General features: G+C 41.9%; 1 protein-coding gene across 11 annotated transcripts in view; it reads left to right on the top strand.

The window, feature by feature from the left end:
• The window catches only part of herc1 (HECT and RLD domain containing E3 ubiquitin protein ligase family member 1), a 178,279-nt gene that overhangs the window by 102,625 nt on the left and 49,237 nt on the right, over nucleotides 1–26,417 (top strand). For 4 of the 11 annotated variants that reach the window (XM_061664917.1, XM_061664899.1, XM_061664986.1 and 1 more), the window contains 16 exons: nucleotides 267–897; nucleotides 1,186–1,453; nucleotides 1,756–1,966; nucleotides 4,119–4,285; nucleotides 4,989–5,105; nucleotides 10,822–11,074; nucleotides 11,237–11,358; nucleotides 11,451–11,680; nucleotides 13,724–13,992; nucleotides 14,423–14,475; nucleotides 17,043–17,243; nucleotides 17,787–17,961; nucleotides 19,566–19,833; nucleotides 24,967–25,180; nucleotides 25,609–25,868; nucleotides 25,949–26,076. In XM_061664917.1, the coding sequence (XP_061520901.1) occupies nucleotides 267–897; nucleotides 1,186–1,453; nucleotides 1,756–1,966; nucleotides 4,119–4,285; nucleotides 4,989–5,105; nucleotides 10,822–11,074; nucleotides 11,237–11,358; nucleotides 11,451–11,680; nucleotides 13,724–13,992; nucleotides 14,423–14,475; nucleotides 17,043–17,243; nucleotides 17,787–17,961; nucleotides 19,566–19,833; nucleotides 24,967–25,180; nucleotides 25,609–25,868; nucleotides 25,949–26,076 (3,567 nt within the window). The remainder of the gene's footprint in view (nucleotides 1–266; nucleotides 898–1,185; nucleotides 1,454–1,755; nucleotides 1,967–4,118; nucleotides 4,286–4,988; nucleotides 5,106–10,821; nucleotides 11,075–11,236; nucleotides 11,359–11,450; nucleotides 11,681–13,723; nucleotides 13,993–14,422; nucleotides 14,476–17,042; nucleotides 17,244–17,786; nucleotides 17,962–19,565; nucleotides 19,834–24,966; nucleotides 25,181–25,608; nucleotides 25,869–25,948; nucleotides 26,077–26,417) is intronic. The other 7 variants (XM_061664952.1, XM_061664943.1, XM_061664926.1 and 4 more) reach the window with 5 other exon arrangements.

Here is a 26,417-nt window from a genome sequence, read left to right as displayed (position 1 = left end):
GCATGGCAGCTGGTCGAATTAATTGTATATTTTTTCCTGTTAAATATTCTGTAGCTGCTTCTCTTTATATCCTCTCTGTATGACACTTTTACTTTTTGCCCTTCCTCATCATTGTTAATCTATTATTATTTTACATGCATGTGTAATGGCTCAGTTTGTGCCCTGCCTTTACATTTTTCCATCAGTCTTCATGTTTCTCTCTGGCCCTTTTCCCTCACTTTGTTTTTCCTTCCTTTGTTTTAATTCTCGACTCACTTCAATTAAAGCTTCCCAACTTTCTGGTCGCCTAGTGACACTCCATTGTACAACCTGGAGCCCTGTGAGCCTCTGCCCTTCGATGTTACACGTTTCCGTGGCCTCACACCCTCGCTCCTGTTGGATCTCACATACCTTACCAGCATCCATGAGGAAACAGCTGCTAAGCTCAGTGCACGGCGCCACGACAAGAGGCATCGGAACGCACACTCAACAGGTCATGACCAGCCGACCAGTACTGAAGACAAGGCAGACAATGATGTGCCCAACCATAATGAACTAAGAGACAATGTTTTCACTGGATCTGGAGCAATTCCAATTCCTGCTACCTGTGACCTGCGTGTGTCTCATAGTCTGGATGAGGTCAAGGCACATGTGGTCCCCAAGTCAGAGAGTCGCATTTCCTCAGCCGGTGGTGGTGGTGTTGGTGGAAATGACACACTTTTTCTCGCTCCTGTTGAGGGGACCAGGAAGAAAAGCCACGAGCATGGCTCTCGTAGCCATGAGCCATATCCATCTTTTATTGCTACCCAGTCGGAGTTCCACGCGGTTCAACTTTCCTATCTCTACCTGGGAGCCATGAAGACCCTCAGTGTTTTGCTTAGCTGCAGCAAGTATGCGGAGCTTCTACTTATACCAAAGGTACCGCAGCTAACAAGAATCACTCACAAAATTATTCCTTCACAGTTGAATTTCAAATTCAGATTTGGATTTATGAAATGATTAATTCAGTGAAACCACTCTCATCTGATTATCTTAGTAGTGGAAGAAAGTAGTTTTAAAGACAAAGTCAATACAGTTTGCCTACAGTCAGCTCTACAGTTTAGTCGAGTGTGGATTTCTCTCCCTGACGGCGTGTTGTAGACTTTGACATGCTCCCATTCTGATTTCAAATCAGTGATTCAATTCAAACCTGTTATCTCCATTAAGGTGTTACCAGAATCCACTGGACATAATGCTGATGTTAATGCCAATGCCAGTGCAAGCACGACTGCCACATCCCCAATATGTCAAGAAGAGATGGAAATGCGGGCTGCTCTTCAATTTCTCATGCGTCATATGGTGAAGCGGGCAGTCTGGCGCTCCCCTATCAAGCGGGCTTTGGGGCTGTCGGACCTGGAGAGGGCACAGGCCATAATCTACAAGCTTGTGATCAATGGGCTGCTGGAAGAATCCACTGGGATAAAGGTTAAACCTGGTGAGAAAATAATCGTTTGTTTTGGATCAGGACATTCAAGACACTGCTTTTGATAGTCAAGTTTTTAATGCCATCATGTTATGTGAAATGCATGAGGTAAAAAAACAAAAACAAAAAAACTACACAAGCACACAATGTATACGTGATTGCTTTGTTTTATTATAAAAATTTGCGAAACATCTGCACTATTAGTCATCAGCATGGTGTTGTTCTAACTTCATTATTACTACTGCTTTAATATTGTCTAGAGACATAATTTTGTGCAGATAGTCGCATAACAGGTGTCCTCATATCTGTTATAGGTGTAAGACTTGAGCCAGAGAGTGAAGGCGAGTGTGTAGAGGGTGAACAGCTGATACAGACACCAGTCACCACCAGCCCCTCTGCCTCTAGTACCACTTCTTTCATGAGCTCCTCTCTAGAAGATACCACCACTGCAACAACACCTGTCACGGACACTGAAACTGTCCCTGCCTCAGAGTCTCCAGGGGTCATGCCCCTCAGTCTTCTCAGGTTAGGTCATATGCTATGCATATTAGTCATTTCACAAGTCTTTTCATGATATCATATCAAGGGGTAGCAGTCCTTTAAGGAGCTTTAAGGGTTTTGGGACTTGAATCCGGCTGTGGAACACAATATGGATTTTGAGTCTGGTTGTTTGAGAGATGCCAGTCTCATTGTTGATATACCTTTGAACAATGCACAGAAATCAAATTCAGTTTAGCAGTGCAACCCCTATTTCGCTCATAATCTCTCTTACCTGGCTGCTCCTGTGTGGGCTGGAACTCTTTGTCAGAACATTTACATAACTTTGAATTGGAAATTCAATTCAGTTAATCCAACTCTTACTTTAAAGATACATGTCAAGGTACATTTTAGGCTGATAAAAATTGTAAAAATGTAATTTCTCATAGTTAAGATAACAGATGGAGAATATGATTTCAAGCATGGAAAAGACTATTGCTCTTGGACCACAGTTTCTCCTGCAAGCAGAATACATTTTATATAGCGGGAAGATCTTGGTGAATGCAGCATATGGCAGTGCCGTCTGCCTTTATACAAAACACTAAATAGATCAACCCTGTCCAAATCACTGTTTGTCGTTTTTACCTCTTATTTGGCGGTAGGGCTGCACAATATATCGTTTGAGCATCGCAATGTACGTGTGCACAGTAGTCACATCGCAGGGTCCTGCGCAATGTTGGTGTATTGATTATGCAGCCAATCAACTGTAATATTAAGTTACCAGCAGAAGGACCTGGTTGCACACGCTAATATGATTAGCACTGATGTTGCAGTAAATTATAACCCATCCAACAATGCACATGGAGCAGTCCAGTGTAATATACTCTCTTTTTTGTATGATAACTTCACAAGGGCACAGGAAACAATTACAGGCCTGCATTTACTGTATCTCTCCCCAGAATGTGACGAACAAATGCATGTCACAACAGATTACATTTGGGAGGAGGGGAGTGAGCATTATGGGATTATTGAAGGGACAATCTTCAGGTGTACAGAACGTGTTTTGCTTAAAGTAATGCACTCAAATATAGAAATACTAATGCATATGTTAAAACACAGGTGTAAATTAACAGATTGATGAAAAACAAATGAATGGGGTTAGGAATGTCCTAATGACTCTACAGTATAATTTGGGCATGAAAAGAAATAATTTCAACTTCATGTCTGCCTCTACTACTGCTCAATACTACAGTGCATTTAAATACAGGTAGACTTTATACAAATGACTGTGTACTTTTGTGCTCTTCTGAGCATAGTTTTTCTAGAGAGGGAAAAAGCGAAATGTGTGCTGGTTTTCACGCTACATGTATGTTATCCTGTATTTCTTAACATCACCATCACATTATGTATCGCAGGGTTAAAAAAAAAATCTTTTTTTTTTTTTTTTCTTTTCCCCGCAATATCGTGCAACCCTATTTGGCGGAACACACACACACGGACAAGACCCTTCCTAAAAAAAATAACTCATGTAAGTCAGGCATTGCTTTATTTTTGGGTCTAACAGAATTATTTATTAAAAAAAAAAAAAAAAAAAAAAAAAACTAAGAAAAAAACCCCAACAAACTACTGACACGGTCTTGGAGAAATATTATGGTAAGGTATGGTATGGAATTTTATTCAGGCCAATTTCATTAGATTGCTTTTAAAAATACTTATTGTTTTTGTGGAATACTGTGGAAAAAGTCCAATAATATGATGCTGAAAGGGGGCATAGTGGCATCTATGGTATCAGAAGCGGAAATTTCGATGAATAAGATGATTCCCCTCCCAAGCATGTATACAGAAACACACAAGTAGTAGTTTGTCTTTGTTCAAACAAGATGGTTTATTAGAATCATCTTCATTCTCCAAGTATGTTAAAACACACAAGGAATTTGTCTTCGGTAGTTGGAGCCTCTCTAATACTACAGCAAACAATCCACTATGACAAAATTTACATTTAGGATATAAAAACGCAATTACGGAGAGTCATTATTAGAATGTATTATTATTCTTTATTGTGTCATTCATTTAAACAAAATTAATCAATGTCCGATCCAGAAACCAATGATCAATAAAGTATTAATATTTTAAGAAGCTTTGATGTATGGATGTTTTTAAATTTCAGTCATGAAATAGAGGTGGTTTTCTGTTGGCACAGGCAAATGTTCTCCAGCTACCCAACAACCACCTTGATTCCAACTCGACGAGCACAAACACCTCCTGTGTCATCTCTACCAACATCGCCTTCTGATGACGTCGGTCGCAGACAGAGCCTGACCTCCCCTGACTCACAGCCGAGCAGACCGCAAAACAGGTCTGGTACCTGTAAGTACCTGTCACTGTTTGGTTGAAATACAAAGCCTTGCTGTAAGTATCAAGACTGCTGGAAGAGTTTTAATTAGGGCTGTCAAAGTTAAAACGTTAACTCATGATTAATCACAAAAAATTGTTGGAGTAAGCATGTATTAACTCATTCACATATTTTATTTTGACCACACATGCTTCTTTACCTTAACCGCTGATGGATATCTGAAATGCAGTGCAGGTTGCGATGAGGTCAGTGATCAGGTCAATGCTTGCGCCAGTTCAAGAGAGGAGACTCTGATTGGTGTGCTCAGCGGCAAATTTTGCTTCAAAATTCACCCAGGTGGGACTTTATTTATAAAAAAAAAATTAAAAAAAGGTAATTTGCATATAGTGCAGCACTGGTCTCTCTTTTCATTGAAGAGATCTTAAAAAGATCTTAGCAAAATGTGGTATTTGTGTTGTATAATTGGCACTTGTGAATGATAGTGATTAATCAAAATTCAAGTGTGATTAATCGATATATTTTTTTTATTTTATAATCGATAGCTCTAGTTTTAATAATTAAATAGGCCCTTAATTTGACAGTGCACTGCACTGCACTTGCACTGCTTGAAAAGACTGCAGTCAGCAATGTCACACACTGGAAATGTCAAATATTTCTGTACTTATTGTTATTTCTTGATATTTGTCACTCACTAATGATGGCTCTTTTTTGCTCCAGCTCTTTCCGACCCCAGCAGTAGGCTATCAACATCTCCACCCCCTCCTGCAATTGCTGTACCCCTGCTGGAAATGGGCTTCTCCTTGCACCAAATCACCAAAGCTTTGGAGGCCACTGGTCAGTCTCTCTCAACTTAATTGGCTGTTCTTGCATTTCATTGTATAATCATAGTCATTATTAAAGTACAAAATAGTGTAAGGAATTCCAAGCAAAGCCCGTGATTTGCCCAGCTGGCCTTGCAAGAAAAAAAGTCCTGTTGGAAATCCTTCTTCCTGGTTCTTTTAATGTTTGGTTGGTGATCTTGTCCCCAAATAAGAATCTTGAGACATTAGACTTGTCTGAGTATTTATTAATTACAAAAGTTTTGGTCGAGTAGAATCATACAGCACGCTGGACTATCTTCTTTCTCTCATGAGAGCAGGAAGCCGAATAAGCTAAGCCTCCTTTTCAGATAACAGTTCCTGTTTCCTCAGCACCTCCGCATCCAACCGGTTCTTACCTGTTCTCACCCTGAATGTTATCAGTATGTCTGTGGTGTGTGAGTGTGTGCGTGCGTGCGTGTTTTCAAAACATAGTGTGGTCAGTTTTAACAAACAAAAGCTAGTGTGTGTGTCCCAAGTGTCCTGTAAGCAGCAGCATAGAAATATATCCCATAAGAGTAAATCGTTTTTAAAATAAAAATTCAGACTGATAAAAGAGGTATGGGGTCTTAATAGTCCATATTTCACTAACACGTTGATTTTATGTCTTTTTTGCTCATAAAAATGAAACTGGCAGTCTTTTCCAATAATATCCATTTAGACATTTAATATGTCACACCAAATATCTAGGTGTGACGCCAAAGGGAGAGGTGGAGACCAAATTCACTGCATAGCTGGTGTGGAAAAGGGAATGTGCAATAGTATAAAGTGGCAGTAATTAGTAATATTTTAGATATTGTCTCAGGTAGAATCCCCCCCACCTCCAAAAAGAAAAATGTTTAGGGGGAAAAAAACAAAACAACTGGTGACACTGCATAGGCGATGTGGACAAAGGAATGTACTATACTATAAAGTGTCACTATTATAGCGTATATTGGTTTTTGGATAAAACTGAATTTATTTAAGATATAAATTTGTCGAAGCAGCGATGCCTGTGTTGCTGCTGGTTTAGCATGATTTGACGCTTAGTGTTATAAATCAAGCTAGTTTGTTTCGTAAAGGGAACGACGTCACTTTTTATATGTATAAAATTTAGGAGAAAGCGAAGACAAACCCTTTATCAGTCTCATAAGCTAAAGGTTGCTACATTTTATGAAATACGAGTTCTAGATGACAGAGGCTTACTTAAAGTCAAAACACACACAAAACACAACCAAGAGTGGAATTTTATAGAATATTTAATGAAATCTACAAGGCATCTATAGGGAAACACGAAGAGGCTAACTACAGGAAGAAAATAACACTAATACTGGTGAAAGAAGAAAAAAAATAGGTGTGTAAAAAAAGGGAACTAGGACATCGTGTGTTGCTAGGCTAAAAATGGAAATGTGAGCGTTTAATGCGTTGAGTCAGAGTGAGAGAGAGCAAAGTTGGGATTTTGTGTGAAACTAGTAATTTCCCCAAAATTAATACGGCTCTAATCTTGTACATCCTGAAGATTGCAGTGTCTACTCACGAACGTAGATCAGCTGGTGTCTGGGAGTGGTCTTTCTGAGCGCGACTCAGGAGGCGAGGAGGTAGGTTTGGTTGAAGAAAAAGATGCAGCAAAATAAAACACAAACGGGTGGAAAAAGGGAAAAGTTGTTCTTCACGCATTCTGTGGGAGGTTGCGACCGTTTCTCTTCCTGCATTTTCAGGGACTCGCTAGCAATTTCAGAGTGATCACACTTGGCTGGAAGTGTACCTGGTACTTTTAGTAGCAGGTTAAATACCCAGGGGGCGTGTTCAAGACGGAGGGAGAAACCTGGAGAAGACCACACCCATAGACTCGAATTTAGTCAGCAAACTTTGCCATAAAAGTAGTATATAAATCATAATATAAAATACTCCCAACTTTGTACTCTTTACTCATAGATCAAGCATATAGAATGACTGTTTAAACTTTAGGCAAATCAACTTCTTATGGTTCAATCACATTTCATGCTGCTTGGCTTCAAACCAAGATAGTTCTCAAAGTCTCGCAGCCACACCTGTGAAGTTGACACACTGACACAGACATCAAGGCATACATTTTGAATATTTCTGCAGAGTATGTTAAATATCAAGACGGATATTTTATCTTCAGTTAAAAACTGAATGGAAGTTCATGGGTTGCAGTACTCTCAAACGGCAATGAGTGGCACCTTGCGTGCATGTTTGGATATTAAGCAAATGGTTCATCGCTGTATTCGCATTCCATTGTTCTGTCCCAGCTTGGTTTCCCAGAGAGAGGATCCCACCTTTTGGCTGCTGTCAGTTCAAACGAAGAGAACGACTCTTTGATCAGAATCATCTTTATTTGCCAAATATGTCCAAAAACACAAGGAATTTGTCTCCGGTAGTTGGAGCCGCTCTAGTACAACAACAGACAGTCAATTGACAGAGAACACTTTGGAGACATAAAGAAATTGACAAAAAAACAGTCACTGAGCAATAAAGGGTTGCTAGTTTTCTGGTAATGCCGGAATTTTTTATTTTTTATTTTTTTTTGGGACAATTGTCCAAAAAGATGCAGAGTCCTCTAGCACTTAGAGCAGTTCGATTGACTAATATTGCAATAGTCCGGTGCAATGACCATTGTGCAAAGGGCGCCGAGACTTCAAGGAGTGTATGCGGTTTAAAGTGACGAGTAGTGCGATAATGTGGGACAATGTTGGTTATGCAAATGTTGCAGATACTGCTCAATCAGTGTGCAAATGGAGCAGATGCTACTCTGGCATGAGTGGCCAGTATATGCAAATAGTGCAGCATGGCGAGACAACTACAGTGAGTGCACGAGTAATACATAATTGGCCCCAACAGAAATGTGACAACGAACTCAAAATTGCTAGCATGTTGCAATGGAATTGTAGGTTAGCTGTTTCAGAAGTTGATTGCAAGAGGGAAGAAGCTGTTGGAATGTCTGCTAGTTCTAGTTTGCATTGATCGGTAGCGCCTACCTAAGGGAAGGCGCTGGAAGAGCTGGTGACCAGGATGCGGAGGGTCAGAGAGGATTTTGCACGCTCTTGTCTTAGTTCTGGCAGCGTGCAAGTCCTCAAGGGTGGGTAGGGGAGTACCGAAAATCCTTTCAGCAGTTATGATTGTCCGTTGCAGTCGGAGTTTGTCCTTTTTTGTACCAGCACCAAACCAGACTGTGATGGATGGATGGTCGCCCACTTCAGGTCCTGAGAGACTGTAATTCCCAGGAAACTTGAAGGTCTCGACAGTTGACACAAGGCAGCTGGACAACGTGAGGGGCAGCTGTGGCGAAAGATGCCTCCTGAAGTCCACGATCATCTCTACAGTCTTGAGCGTGTTCAGCTCCAGGTTGTGACGGCCGCACCACAGCTCCAGCCGCTCCGCTTCCTGTCGATATGCAGATTCGTCACCGTCCTTGATGAGGCCGATGACAGTGGTGTCATCTGCAAACTTCAGGAGTTTGACAGTTGGGTGCGCTGAGGTGCATGACGGCAAAGAGAGATTTTGAGGGGACCTACTAATTAATTTAGGGTCCAGTAGGCTTCTTCTAGTGGTTGTCTCAAACAGTAGGGCCACAGGGAGGAATGCAACTTATCAAGTTGTGGGGGAAGTTTTAGCAACTGGGTCAGAGTCACTAGACTACTAACTTAAATTGTATATATCATAGCTGTCGGGTGAAATCCCCTCACCTCCAAAATGACAACCTTTAAAGAAATTAAAAAAAAGATTTTCCACCGCTTTGTTCAAGTTGGTATTATACCTTGCTGTCAAATCATTGCACGCTCATATGAAGAACAGCTTTCTCACATGAACAACAGCTAACACTGTAAAATTATGGCCAATCACTAATTTAACATGGTGAAAAATCGCCAGTTTATTGGAGTGCCATCGATTAAAATGATCTAAACAAGGCGGGCGAGTGTCCCATCTTTGCAAGAATCATGAACCCTGAATCAATCATACGTGGCTTAATGTCCCAAAACTGAAACCAATCATCACCAGAATTTATGAGGACATTTCTACTCCTGGCAGCTTCAACCTCTGAAAATATTAAATAAAAGTAAAATAAAAACGACCAGCCTAATATGTTGGATTTTATGGACATTACGCATGTTAATTTTTCTCAAATGATCGTTTATAGAGAGGAAAAGGGTTAGCGTCCATAAAATCCAAAATATAGGGCCGATTGTTCGATATTTCCAGATGTCTAAGTGGGCATAGAGATATTCACATACATTTTGGTGACGGTTGATAGTAGTTTTGGGACATTAAGCAATGTGAAGCTTTTGTGTTGTGACAGCCAAGGGTGCCCGTCAAAGTCTGCGTCTGTCACATAATGCCACCATGCACCCTACAGAAATGCTTTTGTCATCCATATGAACTCTTATTAAACATCTTAGAGGCATTTGTGATCCAGTCAATACAAAATTGAGCTGACGAAACCCGTTTACATACACAATTAATCTGCAAGCATTACCTCGTTGGATGACGCAGCTGTCTTCTTTTCTCAAAGAGGCATTTCAACAGTCAATTTTTTTAAATAACAAGCCTTCCATAATGTTTCACTGTCACTATTTTCACTCATTATTGTCTTAAAACAAACATCCAGACCTTGAATATAGGCAAAGGTTACACCAGAATACATAGACGTTCATTGAGAAAAGTTCATCGGCTCCTGCTCATTATGTGTTAGGCTGTGACGGGCTGCCCTGTCCAAAATGTGGGTGGACCAAAATCTGGCTGAAAATCAAATCTTTCACCAGAAAACCAGCCTAAACTTACTATTGAGTCTATTTTGGGGGATTCTTTTTCTGCAGATATAATTCGTAAGTCCCTAACTATGGAATAAGTGCCAATATTTACAAGATGAGCCATTGTGTGATACATTAGATTGTTAGACGGCTCTTCTTCTGCTCCCCCCTCTCGTTCACGTTGTGCTCCCCTATCCGCCCTCCTTTCCACCAAACGGGGGACACTGTCTCGCCCTCTGGCTGGGTGGGGATTGGTGGCGGGGCAGGTGGAGGTGTGGGGGCCGCGGTGGCTGGGTGCGTGGGGTAGTATAGTGGGTTTGGGGTTGGCTGGGGGGTGGTGGTTGGGGTGGGGCCGTCAACACCCGCAGTGCAGGTGCAGCAATTACAGGACATTTCTGAAGGTTAATGTGCATTCAAGATGGTCTCAATTCACTTGGATGTGTCCCCAGATACACACCTCTGGGACTTATTCGCATGGTGTGGAGTCACTCTCACATTGCGATAAATAACTCATAACTCTGCGAACTTCCTGTGTATCCCCTCACTTGCACTCTGTTTAGATGTTTAGATTTTACATAGCCACTCCCACCACACTTCAGTTGTACAGACGTGCCAACCACCGCTGTCCGGCATGCTGACCTTGCTGCCTTCGTCCTGTCCTTTCCTGTCATATATTATCCTGTCCTTCCTTTCTGTCAGTTCCCGTTAAAACTGTGTTCTGTCCGACTGAAATTTTCAATAAAAATCCATCAGAATACAAAGAACCACAGTGGCGGCTTAAAAACTCCACTGTGGCACAGTAAAACTGTTCCTGCACAAAAGTGATACGGAGCTTCCTTTTTGCTTGAGGTAACAGCCGTACAGGAAAAACAAAATAAGTGCCAATATTTACAAGATTAGCCGTTGTGTGATACATTGGATGGTTAGACAGCTCTTCTTTTCCAGGTGCAAGAGAAGAAGCAGATGCCCAGAACATCACAGTGCTGGCCATGTGGATGATAGAACATCCTGGTACAGACGACGGGCATGATGAGCCTCCCACGAGAGGCAGTGGTGTTGGAGGTGATGTGTCTGACTCCTCATGTCCTGGTGCAATAGCATCTGGCAGAGCCAAATCTCGGGATAGAAACTCCTATGTTTCTTCGCCTGGAGATGCTGATGCTGATGCTTCTGAAATGGAAGAGGGCTTTAGTGAAAGGTACAACTGCACTGAAATACTTGACTGTATAAAGTGCAATTTCCCTCTCAATCATAACCGAATAGAATATTGTGGTAGCCAGAGTTCCCCACCCCTATCTGTGAGAAAGTTTAACAACTGATGAAGTCGGTTTAAATGATGATCTGTTTGTGCACATTGTAGTCCAGAGGGACAAGAGCAGGATAATGCATCAGCTTCTAGTGGTGTTCCCCTGAGAGGACGTTCTGCTGTGTCTAGGAAGCACCACTTTGACCTGGCCGCACGAAGATTGTTTGCCCGTGCTGGTGAGAATTAGACATCCTTACAGTTGGTAAAAGCAAAACCTAAATTAAGATGTTGCTTCTTGACCCCACTTTATTTTTATTTTCCCTGTCAGCTGGATTGTACCGGTCAGTGCAGGCCCAACACAGCCAGTCACGCAGGGAGGTCCCATCTCACCTGCCGCAACAAGACCCAGGTGCCCTATATGACTTCAACCTTCTGGATGAAGAGCTTGAGATGGACCTGGATGAGGAGACGATGGAGGTCATGTTTGGCCAGGACCTTGCCAGTGACACTGACATTCTGGGAATGTGGATCCCGGAGGTACTGGACTGGCCAAGATGGGTGTGTGTGACTTTATGCTATGATCAGAGGGCTGCCATCATGAGTCAGGTCTTAGTTGTCCTGCATTCCCTCTCACTCACAATCTAGTCGTAGGAGCACGGTGAATTCACTCTCTCTTTTATTCAGCCATTTTTATTTTATTTTATTTTATTTCTTTACCATAATTTATGGTAAAAAAAATAATTTTGACCATAATTACTTTTCTGTCTAAAAAAAATTAATGTTGTCTGTTGCTTGGGAAGATGATTCACTAACACTAAGCCTAACAATAGACTGTCACTAACACTTGTAATTTACCAATATCGCTGACATTCCATGAATGTTCAACTCAGTATGGTGTTCTACAGTGCGTATGGAAAGTAGACCCCCTTCAATTTTTCACTATTGTTATATTGCAGCCATTTGCTAAAATCATATTTTTTTTCCCCTCATTAATGTACACACAGCACCCCGTATTGACAGAAAAAAACTGAATTGTTGAAATCTTTGCAGATTTATTAAAAAAGAAAAACTAAAATATCACACAGCCAAGTATTCAGACCCTTTGCTGTGACACCCATATTTAACACGGGTGCTGTCCATTTCTTCTTCTTCCTTGAGGTGGTTCTACACCTACATTGGAGTCCAGCTGTGTTTGATTATACTGATTGGACTTGATTAGGAAAGCCACACACCTGTCTATATTAGATCTTACAGCTCACAGTACATGTCAGCGCAACTGAGAAACATGAGGTCAAAGGAACTGCCTGAAGAGCTCAGAGACATAATTGTGGCAAGGCACAGATCTGGCCAAGGTTACAAAAAAGATTCTGTGCACTTAAGGTTCCTAAGAGCACAGTGGCCTCCATAATCTTTAAATGGAAGACGTTTGGGACGACCAGAACCCTTCCTAGAGCTGGCCGTCCGGCCAAACTGAGCAATCGGGGGAGAAGAGCCTTGGTGAGAGAGGTAAAGAAGAACCCAAAGATCACTGTGGCTGAGCTCCAGAGATGCATTCGGGAGATGGGAGAAAGTTCGAGAATGTTAACCATCACTGCAGCCCTCCACCAGTCTGGGTTTATGGTAGAGTGGGCAGACGGAAGCCTCTCTTCAGTGCAAGACACATGAAAGCCCGCATGCAGTTTGCTAAAAAAAAAAAAAAAAAAATACACCTGAAGGACTCTAAGATGGTGAGAAATAAGATTCTCTGGTCTGACAAGACCAAGATAGAACTTTTTGGCCTTAATTCTAAGCGGTATGTATGGAGAAAACTAGGCACTGCTCATCACCTGTCCAATACAGTCCCAACAGTGAAGCATGGTGGTGGCAGCATCATGGTGTGGGGGTGTTTTTCAACTGCAGGGACAGAACAACTGGTAGCAATCAAAGGAAAGATGAATGCGGCCAAGTACAGGGATGTTCTGGACAAAAACCTTCTCCAGAGTGCTCAGGACTTCAGACTGGGCCGAAGGTTCGCCTTCCAACAAGACAATGACACAGCTAAAATAACGAAGGAGTGGCTTCAGAACAACTACGTGACTGTTCTTGAATGACCCAGCCAAAGCACTGACTTCAACCCAATTGAGCATCTCTGGAGAGACCTGAAAATGGCTGTCCACCAACGTTCACCTACCAACCTCACAGAACTGGAGAGGATCTGCAAGGAGGAATGGCAGAGGATCCCCAAATCCAGGTGTGAAAAACTTGTTGCATCATTCCCAAAAAGACTCATGGCTGTATTAGCTCAAAAGGGTGCTTCTACTAAATACTGAGCAAAGGGTCTGAATACTTATGGCTGTGGGATATTTCAGTCTTTCTTTTTGAATAAATCTGCAAAAACTTTAACAATTCCTTTTTTTTCTGTCAATTTGGGGTACTACTAAAATAAACTTAAATTATGTTAGCAAATGGCTGCAATATAACAGAGCGAAAAATTTAAGGGGGTCTGAATACTTTCCGTACCCACTGTATGTTATGTAAATGCTTTTTTAAAAATGTATATCAATGTTGTTGTTGTTTTTTTTTTGTTTGTTTTGTTTTTTGACATGTGGCCACACATCACAGCATGTATGTGAGACAGATGACCGTGATGAAATGGTGGTGTGTGAACTGTGCGAAGCAAATGTAGCCAACTTCAATCAACATATGAAGAAAAGCCACCCTGGTTGCGGTCGCAGTGCCAACCGGCAAGGATACCGTAGCAACGGCTCCTATGTAGATGGCTGGTTTGGAGGGGAGTGTGGCAGTGGAAACCCCTACTACCTTCTTTGTGGTGCCTGTAGAGAGAAATATTTAGCCATCAAAAGCAAGGCAAAAGTTCCTATTGTAGAAAGGTAAGCGCAAATTTGATAAATGTGTTTTAAACATCAATGTGGGTCAGCATACATCAAGAGGTTCTCTGATTGACTTTTAGCTCTGCCCTGTCTATGTGGAGTTTGCATATTTTTCACATTCTTGCATGGGTTTTCTCATACTTGAGCTTCCTCAAATATTCCAGAAACATACATTTTAGGTTAATTGAAGACTAAATCGTCCGTAGGTGTGAATGATTGTTTGCCTATATGTGCCCTGTGATTGACTGTGAATCAGTGCAAGTAGTACCCCTCCTGCCCAAAGTCAGCTGGGATACATTCCAGTTAGATCCTTTGTTTTTGGTTGCACTACTTTTCAATGGCATTTAATGCTTTTGTTTTCAGGAGGGAAAATATACATTTTATTTAATATCACGTGCATTTTTTTGTTTTTGTTTTTATTTTTTTATAGGTATAAGGGTCAGGCCCCTGACCTGCTGGGAAAGCAAGACAGTGTCTATGAAGGTACAGTGTCCATGAACACAGACTGCTATAGAAAATATAATGGCCTGATTTACTAAAATCCCAAATACTGGCTGCTAAATTGTGTGTTCAATCTAACAGATCAGCTAATTCATCTCAGGTTTGATTAATAACATTGTGTATGCTAAATTAATATTTACATATACTCCTCCCAGAACGGGCAAAATGAACTGCGTGGACTTTTTGTGCGTTTGGCTGACAAAATCCTCGGTGCAACTGGTTAATAGATGAGTTTCCACATAGGGCTGAGCGACGTAAAATTCATGTCACAGTATAAATTGATTTCCTTCATGGTAATGTAATATATCGCGATATAAGCTTTAGTGTAAAAAGTATCATGGAAGCATTTATGAATGGGTTGTAATCTTGTAGTGTCGTGTTGCGTTATCAGCTGTTCAAACAGATTTGATTAGATTGATCCAGAGCTTTTACCGCATACCAAAGAAACCTGAATCTTGTCGAAATTTTAACAAGTGGAACCTACCAACAACGACCGTGCTTACTTTTTACATGGTAAGACAAATAACTTCATGATTTTGTTTTGCAATAAATTGATATCACAGTGGGCCAAAAAAGTATTTAGGAAGCCACCAATTGTGCAAGTTCTCCCACTTAAAAAGATGAGAGAGGCCTGTAATTTTCATCATAGGTATTACCTCACTTATGAGAGACAAAATGAGGGGAAAAACATCACATTGTCTGATTTTTAAAGAATTTATTAGCAAATTATGGTGGAAAATAAGTATTTGGTGACCGACAAACAAGCAAGATTTCTGGCTCTCACAGACCTGTAACTTCTTCTTTAAGAGGCTCCTCTGGCCTCCACCCGTTACCTGTATTAATGGCACCTGTTTGAACTCATCAGTATAAAAGACACCTGTCCACAACCTCAAACAGTTGTACTCCAAACTCCACTATGGCCAAGACCAAAGAGCTGTCAAAGGACACCAAAAACAAAATTGTAGACCTGCACCAGGCTGGGAAGACTGAATCTGCAATAGGTAAGCAGCTTGGTCTGAAGAAATCAACTGTGGGAGCAATTATTAGAAAATGGAAGACATACAAGACCACTGATAATCTCCCTCGATCTGGGGCTCCATGCAAGATCTCACCCCATGGGATCAGAACGATCACAAGAATAGTGAGCAAAAATTTCAAGAACCACACTAGGGGGACCGAGTGAATGACCTGCAGAGAGCTGGGACCAAAGTAACAAAGGCTACCATCAGTAACACACTTCGCCGCCAGGGACTCAAATCCTGCAGTGCCAGTCCTGTCCCCCTGCTTAAGCCAGTACATGTCCAGGCCCATCTGAGGTTTGCAAGAGAGCATTTGGGATGATCCAGAAGAGGATTGGGAGAATGTCATATGATCAAATGAAACCAAAATGGAACCTTTTGGTAAAAACTCAACTTGTTGTGTTTGGAGGAGAAAGAATACTAAGTTGCATCCAAAGAACACCATACCTACCGTGATGCATGGGGGTGGAAACATCATGCTTTGGAGCTGTTTTTCTGCAAAGGGACCAGGACGACTGGTCCGTGTAAATGGGGCCATGTATCGTGAGATTTTGAGTGAAAACCTCCTTCCATTAACAAGGGCATTAAAGATTAAACGTGGCTGGGTCTTTCAGCATGACCATGATCCCAAACACACCGCCCGGGCAATGAAGGAGTGGCTTCGTAAGAAGCATTTCAAGGTCCTGGAGTGGCCTAGCCAATCTCCAGATCTTTTGCCCCCACTGTAGATATACTCATCATTTTTGTTATTTAATTTTTATATTATTATCTTTGAGTGGAGGGAAACTAGCCAAGTAAGAATTTCATTTGTGTTTTTGTTGTGCATGACAAACATTTTTAGTCTTTAATGTTCATATTAGGCACAAATAGCAATGACAAAAGCAGTCTTGATTACTCTCATATATAAATATAATATACACAATATAAAAGCAAGTTTCATATCGATTTAATTAATGAGGAATTTATTGTTCTGTATGTACAACTCTTACAATAGTCTTACACAATGTCAGTCTGGATGCTGCAAGCTGGAAAAGAGTTAGGGATAGATGTGTGGAAAAAGCATTGCTGCATATCTTTGCTTTCCATTAGCTGGGAACGAACTTGCATACTGTGATAAATCGCCATTAAAACTAACTGATCATGCATCTTTCCTTCTTAAGTTAGTTACTCCTCCTTTAGTGATAACAATACTTACATATATGTTGCTTGTTATAGACGCTCAGGCGAGGATTACAGAGTATACTTGCACAAACTCCCAGATTTTTTTTTTCACCTCCCAATTTCCGCAGACAGATACAATGACGTCATCAATAAGCTTTGTCACGATTTGTCGGTTGAGTCTAAATCTGTACCTTCGTCCAAATGTACTGTGTACCTTCTACTAATTATACAGTTTATACCGTGCACCCCTACTTCCACATCTGTTTGCGTGAGTAAACCTTTAGTGAATCAGGCCCGACGTGTTTTAAATTGTTCTTTTAGTTCACTATATATATATATATTTATTTATTTATTTTTGTGACACCCCAGAGGACTGGGACATGATGGATGTTGATGAAGATGAGAAGCTAACAGGGGAAGAAGAATTTGAGCTTTTGGCAGGTCCACTAGGTCTGAGTGAACGCAAGACTGTCCCAGAGGCTGTGCAGTTCCCTGATAGTGACCCTTTAGGGGCCTCTGCAGCCATGGTAACTGCCACCAACAGTATGGAGGAGACACTGCTGCAGATTGGTAAGTGTGTTGTCTCGGAAATACTGCAGCTGTGGCTTCAAAAAAAAAAAAAGTCTTACTTAATCCATGTTTTGATTAGTTGAGACATACACACCAATGTATTGTATAATTTCCACTCGAGCTCTGGGATCTTCAGTGAGATACTTTTACCCAGTGATAGTGCTGGAGAGCTACTCATATTGAGTAATATTTATTAACACTGCTTACTTACAAAGCATAAGTAAATATGCTTGTTTTGCACCAGAGCTGAAATTGATTACTGAGGTAACTTGAATAATTAGATTACAAAAAAGGTTTAAGCAAAATCTCTGCCTTGAAGCATTGTTATTGCTGTTATTGTGGACATACAACCACGGAATCAAGAAGCCAAGAAACTGCTTAAAAGCAGAACTTTTGGAAACTATTGCAAATATTTGATAAATGTATCAATCATGTAAATACACAGATGTACAGACAAGAGCTCAATCACACGCAAACGTTAGGCCATTAATCCCACGATGTAAGCACGGTTAACAAAAGTAAATCAGGTGCATTTATTTGCAGGTTGTCAGATATCAGTGGATAAGAGTTCTTCAGGCAGGGTAACACTTGGGGAACAGGCAGCCGCCCTGCAGAACCCCCATGACCGAGTAATGGCCCTGAGAAGGGTGACTTCTGCAGCCCAGGTTCTGCTTGCCAGGACCATGGTGATGAGAGCGCTGTCTCTGCTCTCTGTCAGGTAGTTTTGACCCACATACAACTCCAATTCCAATGAAGTTGGGACGTTGTGTCAAACATAAATAAAAACAGAATACAATGATTTGCAAATCATGTTCAACTTATATTTAATTGAATACACTACAAAGACAAGCTATTTAATGTTCAAACTGATAAACTTGATTGTTTTTAGCAAATAATCATTAACTTAGAATTTTATGGCTGCAACAAGTTCCAAAAAAGCTGGGACAGGTGGCAAAAAAGAGTGAGAAAGTTGAGGAATGCTCATCAAACACCTGTTTGGAACATCCCACAGATGAACAGGCTAATTGGGAACAGGTGGGTGCCATGATTGGGTATAAAAAGAGTTTCCCTGAATTGCTCACTCATTCACAAGCAAAGATGGGGCGAGGTTCACCTCTTTGTGAACAAGTGTGTGAGAAAATAGTCAAACAGTTTAAGGACAATGTTCGTCAATGTACAATTGCAAGGAATTTAGCGATTTCATCATCTACGGTCCATAATATCATCAAAAGGTTCAGAGCATCTGGAGAAATCACTGCATGTAAGCGGCAAGGCCGAAAACCAACATTGAATGCCCGTGACCTTCGATCCCTCAGGCGGCACTGCATCAAAAACCGACATCAGTGTGAAAAGGATATCACATCATGGGCTCAGTAACACTTCAGAAAACCAATGTCAGTAAATACAGTTCGGCGCTACATCCGTAAGTGCAACTTCAAACTCTACTTTGCAAAGCAAAAGCCATTTATCAACAACACCCAGAAACGCCGCTGGCTTCTCTGGGCCCGTGCTCATCTAAGATGGACTGATGCAAAGTGGAAAAGTGTTCTGTGGTCCAATGAGTCCACATTTCAAATTGTGGATGTCGTGTCCTCCGGGCCAAAGAGGAAAAGAACCAGTCGGACTGTTATGGACGCAAAGTTCAAAAGCCAGCATCTGTGATGGTATGGGGCTGGGTACTAGACTGGCCTGCTTGGAGTCCAAACCTGTCTCCCATTGAAAATGTGTGGCGCATTATGAAGCGTAAAATACGACAATGGAGACCCCGGACTGTTGAACAGCTGAAGATGTACATCAAGCAAGAATGGTAAAGAATTCCACCTACAAAGCTTCAACAATTAGTGTCATCGGTTCCCAAACGTTTATTGAATGTTGTTAAAAGAAAGGGTGATGTAACACAGTGGGAAACATGACCCTGTCCCAGCTTTTTTGCAACTTTTTTTTTGTGTGGCAGCCATAAAATTCTAAGTTAATGATTATTTGCTAAAAACAATAAAGTTCATCAGTTTGAACATTAAATATCTTGTCTTTGTAGTTTAATCAATTAACTATAGGTTGAACATGATTTGCAAATCATTGTGTTCTGTTTTTATTTGTTTAACACAATGTCCCAATTTCATTGGAATTGGGGTTGTACACTGGTAGAAGCCCCCTATTGTACTGTCTATGCATTCACTAAAGCAAATGCAAAGAACACGAAATGATACATGTACCCCTTAGTTTTCTTTATTCATAATATGCAATACGTATGAGTAATATGTTTTTGTCTTGTCCGCTACCTTTATATCCCTCTTTCATCATCACTACTTCCCTGCCACACAGCGGTTCGAGCTGCAGCCTTGCAGCTGGCCTGGAATCACTTGGCTTAACAGATATCAGGACTCTTGTCAGGTTCATGTGCCTGGCAGCAGCAGGCCGAGCCGGACTTTCTACTGGTCCTACAGCAGCCTCTGGTCATCCTGAAAGGACACGTGGAGCTGCCAAGTCCAGCAAACCCATTTCCTGTCTCGCTTATCTCAGCACAGCAGTGGGCTGCTTGGCCTCCAACAGCCCCAATGCTGCCAAACTGTTGGTGCAGCTCTGCACTCAGGTATTCTATATTACTTCATGCGAGCAAAATGTTGTTGATAAAACTGAAAAGAAAATATTGTACAATGTAATTTACCATTAACAAGTTCCTCAGTATTCTGTCACTTCAAGCCATTCTTTTTCATTCTTCTGATCCAATGTAAAGCATGACACAATTGATTCTGTGCTCTCGACAGTTTCATCCAGTACTTGCATATTCAGTACAGTCTTTAAGTTAGATAGCTACAGTGCCACCAGAAAGTATTCACACCCCTTCACGTTTTCCAAATTTTCGTCGACTCATTATAAAGCTGATTTGAGTATAGTTTTCTAAAAACAAATCTACATAAAATCACAAAATGACAAAGTAAAAACATATTTCAGACATTTGTGTAAATGTGTTTAAAAATGCAGCCCTATGGGGGGGCAAGTCAGTGCAAACTGTAGGCCGGTCCCAAGCCCGGATAAATGCAGAGGGTTGCGTCAGGAAGGGCATCCGGTTTAAAACCTTGCCAAACAAATATGATCCAAAGAATTCATCCAAAGAATTCCATACCGGATCGGTCGTGGCCCGGGTTAACAACGTCCGCCACCGGCGCAGTCAATCTGCAGGGCGCCGTTCGAAATTCAGCTACTGTGGGTCGAAGTCAAAGAAGAAGAGGTGGAAAGCGGGTTCTTCGTCAGAAAGAGAAGAGGAAAACACAGAGCCTAGAACTGTATGTGGGGACTTTGAATGTTGGGACTATGACAGGAAAATCTCGGGAGTTGGTTGACATGATGATTAGGAGAAAGGTTGATATATTGTGTGTCCAGGAGACCAGGTGGAAAGGCAGTAAGGCTAGAAGTTTAGGGGCAGAGTTTAAATTATTTTACCATGGTGTAGATGGGAAGAGAAATGGAGTCGGGGTTATTTTAAAAGAAGAGTTGGCTAAAAATGTCTTGGAGGTGAAAAGAGTATCAGATCGAGTGATGAGGCTGAAATTTGAAATTGAGGGTGTTATGTGTAATGTGATTAGTGGCTATGCCCCACTGGTAGGATGTGACCTAGAGGTGAAAGAAATTCTGGAAGGAGCTAGATGAAGTAGTTCTGAGCATCCCAGACAGAGAGAGAGTCGTAATTGGTGCAGATTGTAATGGACATGTTGGTGAAGGTAATAGGGGTGATGAAGAAGTGATGGGTAAGTACGGCATCCAGGAAAGGAACTTGGAGGGTCAAATGGTGGTAGACTTAGCAACAAGGATGCAAATGGGTGTAGTGAACACTTTTTTCCAGAAGAGGCACAAACATAGGGTGACCAACAAGAGCGGAGGTAGAAGCACACAGGTGGATTACATTTTGTGCAGACGATGTAATCTGAAGGATGTTACCAACTGTAAGGTAGTGGTAGGGGAGAGTGTGGCTAGACAGCACAGGATGGTGGTGTGTAAAATGACTCTGGTGGTGGGGAGGAAAATTAGGAAGACAAAGGCAGAGAAGAGAACCATGTGGTGGAACCTGAGACAGGACGGGTGTTGTGCAGCTTTTCGGGAAGAGGTGAGACAGCCTCTCGGTGGACGGGAGGAGCTTCCAGAAGACTGGACCACCTCAGCCAAGGTGATCAGAGAGGCAGGCAGGAGAGTACTTGGTGTATCTTCTGGCAGGAAAGGAGAGAAGGAGACTTGGTGGTGGAACCTCACAGTACAGGAAATCATACAAGGAAAAAGGTTAGCTAAGAAGAAGTGGGACACTGAGAGGACCGAGGAGAGGCAAAAGTAATACATTGAGATGCAACACAGGGCAAAGGTAGAGGTGGCAAAGGCAAAACAAGAGGCATATGATGACATGTATGGCAGGTTGGACACTAAAGAAGCAGAAAAGGATCTATACAGGCTGGCCAGACAGAGGGATAGAGATGGGAAGGATGTGCAGCAGGTTAGGATGATTAAGGATAGAGATGGAAATATGTTGATTGGTGCTAGCTAGATGGAAAGAATACTTCAAGGAGTTGATGAATGAGGAAAATGATAGAGAAGGGAGAGTAGAAGAGGCAAGTGTGGTGGACCAGGAAGTGGCAATGATTAGTAAGGGGGAAGTTAGAAAGGCTTTAAAGAGAATGAAAAATGGAAAGGCAGTTGGTCCTGATGACATTCCTGTGGAGGAATCATCTAGGAGAGGTGGCTGTGGAGTTTTTGACCAGCTAATTCAATAGTCACTCACTAGAATTCAATAGAATTCTAGTGAGTGAGAAGATGCCTGAGGAATGGAGGAAAAGTGTACTGGTGCCCATTTTTAAGAACAAAGGTGATGTGCAGAGCTGTGGCAACTATAGAGGAATAAAGTTGATGAGCCACACAATGAAGTTATGGGAAAGAGTAGTGGAGGCTTGACTCAGGACAGAAGTGAGTATTTACGAGCAACAGTATGGTTTCATGCCAAGAAAGAGTACCACAGATGCATTATTTGCCTTGAGGATGTTGATGGAAAAGTACAGAGAAGGTCAGAAGGAGCTACATTGTGTCTTTGTAGATCTAGAGAAAGCCTATGACAGAGTACCCAGAGAGGAACTGTGGTACTGCATGCGGAGGTCTGGCGTGGCAGAGAAGTATGTTATAATAATACAGGACATGTACGAGGGCAGCAGAACAGCGGTGAGGTGTGCTGTAGGTGTGACAAAGGAGTTTATGGTGGAGGTAGGACTGGATCAGTTATCAGCCCTGAGCCCCTTCCTGTTTGCAGTGGTGATGGATAGGCTGACAGATGGTTATACTGGAATCCCGGTGGACGATGATGTTTGCAGATGACATTGTGATCTGCAGTGAGAGCAGGAAGCAGCTGGAGGAACAGTTAGAAAGATGGAGGCATGCACTGGAAAGAAGAGGAATTAAGATTAGCCGAAGTAAAACAATATATGTGCATGAATGAGAGGGGTGATGGGTGAAGAATGAGGCTACAGGGAGAAGAGATAGCAAGGGTGGAGGACTTTAAATACTTGGGGTCAACCGTCCAGAGCAATGGTGAGTGTGGTCAGGAAGTGAAGAAACGGGTCCAAGCAGGTTGGAACGGGTGGAGGAAGGTGTCAGGTGTGTTATGTGACAGAAGAGTCTCTGCTAGGATGAAGGGCAAAGTTTATAAAACAGTGGTGAGGCCAACCATAATGTACGAATTAGAGACAGTGGCACTGAAGAGTCAACAGGAAGCAGAGCTGGAGGTGGCGGAAATTAAGCTGTTGAGGTTCGCTCTTGGACTGACCAGGTTGGATAAAATTAGAAATGAGCTCATCAGAGGGACAGCCAAGGTTCGATGTTTTGGAGACAAAGTTAGTCTTCAATGGTTTGGACACGTCCAGAGGAGAAATCGTGAGTATATTGGTAGAAGGATGATGAGGATGGAGCTGCCAGGCAAGAGAGCTAGAGGAAGACCAAAGAGAAGGTTGATGGATGTCGTGAGGGAAGACATGATGGCAGTTGGTGTTCGAGAGGAGGATGCAGGAGATAGGCTTACACGGAAAAGGATGACGCGCTGTGGCGACCCCTTCCGGGACAAGCCGAAAGGAAAAGAAGAAGAAAAGTGTAAATGTGTTTAAAAAATCAATTCCAACATAATAGGTACATAAGTATTCACACCCTTTGCTATGACATTCAAACTTAAGCTCAGGTGGACCTAATTCCCACTCATCATCCTTGAAATGCTTCTACAACTTGAGTGGAGCCCACCTGTGGTAAATTCAGTTGATTGTCTATATAAGGTCTCATAGTTGACAGTGCATATCAGAGCAGAAACCAAGCAAGGAAGTCTGCAGACCTCTGAGACCGGATTGTGTCAAGGCACAAATCTGGGGAAGGATACAAAAGAATTTCAGCAGGATTGAAGGCCCCGAAAAGCAGTGGTCTCGATTATTGGGAAAAGGAAGACGTTTGGAACCACTGGGACCCTTCCTAGATCGGACCGTCCGACCAAGCTGAATAACCGAGTGAGAAGGGCCTTGGTCAGAGAGGTGAACAAGAACCCTATGGTCACGAAGGCGGAGCTCCAGTGTTCATTTGCGGAGGTGGGAGAACCATCGGGAAGGTCAACCATTGCTAACGCACTCTACCAATCAGGCCTTTATGGTAGAGTGGCCAGACGGAAGCCACTTCTCATTCAAAGGCACATGGCAGCCCACTTGGAGTTTACCAAAAGGCACCTTAAGGATTCTCAGACCTGCAGAAACAAAATTCTCTGGTCTGATGAAACCAAAATGGAACTTTTTGGCCTGAATTGCAAGCGTCATAGAAGAAGAGGCACTGCATAGAAGAAGAGGCACTGCTCATCACCTGGCTAACACCATCCCTACTGTGAAGCATGGTGGTAGCAGCATCATGCTGTGGGGCTGTTTTTCTGCTCCAGGAACTGGGCGACTAGTCCGCACGGAGGGTAAGATGACAGCTGCCAAGTATAGAGAAATTCTTCGAGAACTTGCTCCAGAGTGCTCTGGAACTTAGACTAGGGCGTCAAGTCACCTTCCAACATGACAATGTACCAAAGCACATAGCCAAGACAACAAAGGAGTGGCTTCAGGAGCTGCCTGTGAATGTCCTTGAATGGCCCAGCCAGAGCCCGGACTTGAATACAATTGAACATCTCTGGAAAGACCTGAAAATGGCTGTCCATCCAACCTGACTAACCTTGAGAGGATCTGCAGAGAAGAATGGGAGAAAATGCCCCAAAACAGGTGCGCCAAGCTCGTAGCGACAAATACAAGAGGACTTGAGGCTGTGATTGCTGCCAAAGGTGCTTCAACAAAATTGTAAGCCAAGGGTGTGAGTACTTATGTACCTGTTATGTTTAAATGTTTACATTTTCAATAAATTTGCACAACTGTCTGAAAATGTTTTACTTTGTCATTATGGGATATTTTATGTAGTTTTTATTTAACTATACTCAAATCAGTTTTAGAATAAGTCTGTAACATAGCAAAATGTGGAAAAAGGGGTGTGAATACTTTCTGCTGGGACTGTAACATGATTGGAGAGATAACCAGGACCAGATTAAAGGACTACATTTCTGTAAAAATCTGAGTTGTAGGTGCAGTAAAATATCTTATTTTATCCTATACAGAAATATTAGCATCCCTGTTGCTGCATTTTGCTATTAATTGGATTTGTCATTCTTGACACCTTTTTCTTTTATTTCCAGAATCTGATCTCCGCAGCAACAGGCATGAATTTGACAACAGTAGATGATCCTGTCCAGAGGAAATTCCTACCCAGTTTCCTACGTGGTGTGGCGGAGGAGAACAAGCTTATTACCTCTCCTAACTTTGTAGTGACACAGGCTCTGGTAGCTCTCCTGGCAGATAAAGTGGCCAAACTTAGGCCTGCTTATGACAAGGCTGATATGGAAAAAAGAGGTGTGTTTTCTTAGCATAAAGGAAGTGTTGAAAGTTGATGAGATACTTAGATTAGTTACTTTCTACCTTGACATTTGCTACTACATACTACTTCCCTCAAAATGTTGAATTGTCTTGACATAAAATTGCGTTAAACACAAAAACAGCATAATTGAATCAAGCCCAAAGGGTTTGTGGTTGATCTAATGTGTTGCATGCATTTTCGGTGTTTATTATAATAAAATCAAAAAGTTTTTTAGGGGATGTCTAATTCATCAGCTACAACTCGCATGGATAATTGACTGTATATGGGCTTGCCACCTTTTTAGTTCATCTTGCTCATATCACCTTTTTGTTTTGTACATGTTTTTTACTGTCTGTCTTTGTCTTTAATATTTTACATTCTCTCACTCACGGGCGATCCTTGTCATCTTGTTTTCCATGTCAAGCAGGTCTAATTGCGCATTTGTATGCCCATCCTTCCCATAATCCTTCCGCTGTAGGCCCTCTGGAGCTAGCCAATGCTCTGGCAGCCTGCTGCCTGTCCTCCAGGCTTTCTTCACAACATCGACAGTGGGCCGCCCAGCAGCTGGTGCGCACACTAGCCGCCCATGACCGTGACAATCAGAGCAGGCCACAGACCTTTGCCGATATGGCAGGGGACCTGCGGAAGTGCTCTTTTATCAAGTTAGAAGCTCATCAGAGTAGGGTGCGTTGTCATGAGAATGTTAATTTGCTTGTTTCAAACTACTGCATTTGATATTCAAATGCATTTTTCTTTCGTCTTAGGTGCTCACCTGCTGTTGGTGCAAAAAGAAAGGTTTATTGGCAACTAGTGGCAATGATGGCACAGTTAGGGTGTGGAACGTTACCAAAAGCCAGTATACCCTCCAGCAGACCTGCATCTTCAATAAGGAGTAAGACACACGAAAACACAACAAATCCAGAAACGTTGACATGTTTTACACCTGTACAACAATGAACAATTGCTGACATGTATTAGTCCTCATCATTCAGACTTTTGTTTTGCAAAGGTTTTTGCATTAACTAACATCGCAATCTTTGTTTTGAAATTACAAACCCCAATTCCAATGAAGTTGGGATGTTGTGTAAAACAGACATACAATGATTTGCAAATCCTTTTCAACCTACACTCAATTGAATACACTACAAAGACAAAATATTTAATGTTGAAACTGATGACTGTTATTGTTTTTGTTGTTTCAAACATTCTCTCATTTTGGATTTGATGCCTGCA

Source organism: Phycodurus eques, chromosome 2 (genome assembly GCF_024500275.1).
Source record: "Phycodurus eques isolate BA_2022a chromosome 2, UOR_Pequ_1.1, whole genome shotgun sequence".
Taxonomy (NCBI): Eukaryota; Metazoa; Chordata; class Actinopteri; order Syngnathiformes; family Syngnathidae; genus Phycodurus; species Phycodurus eques.
The sequence above is the reverse complement of the archived record's forward strand: the minus strand, read 5'-3'. Positions and strand labels throughout refer to the sequence as shown.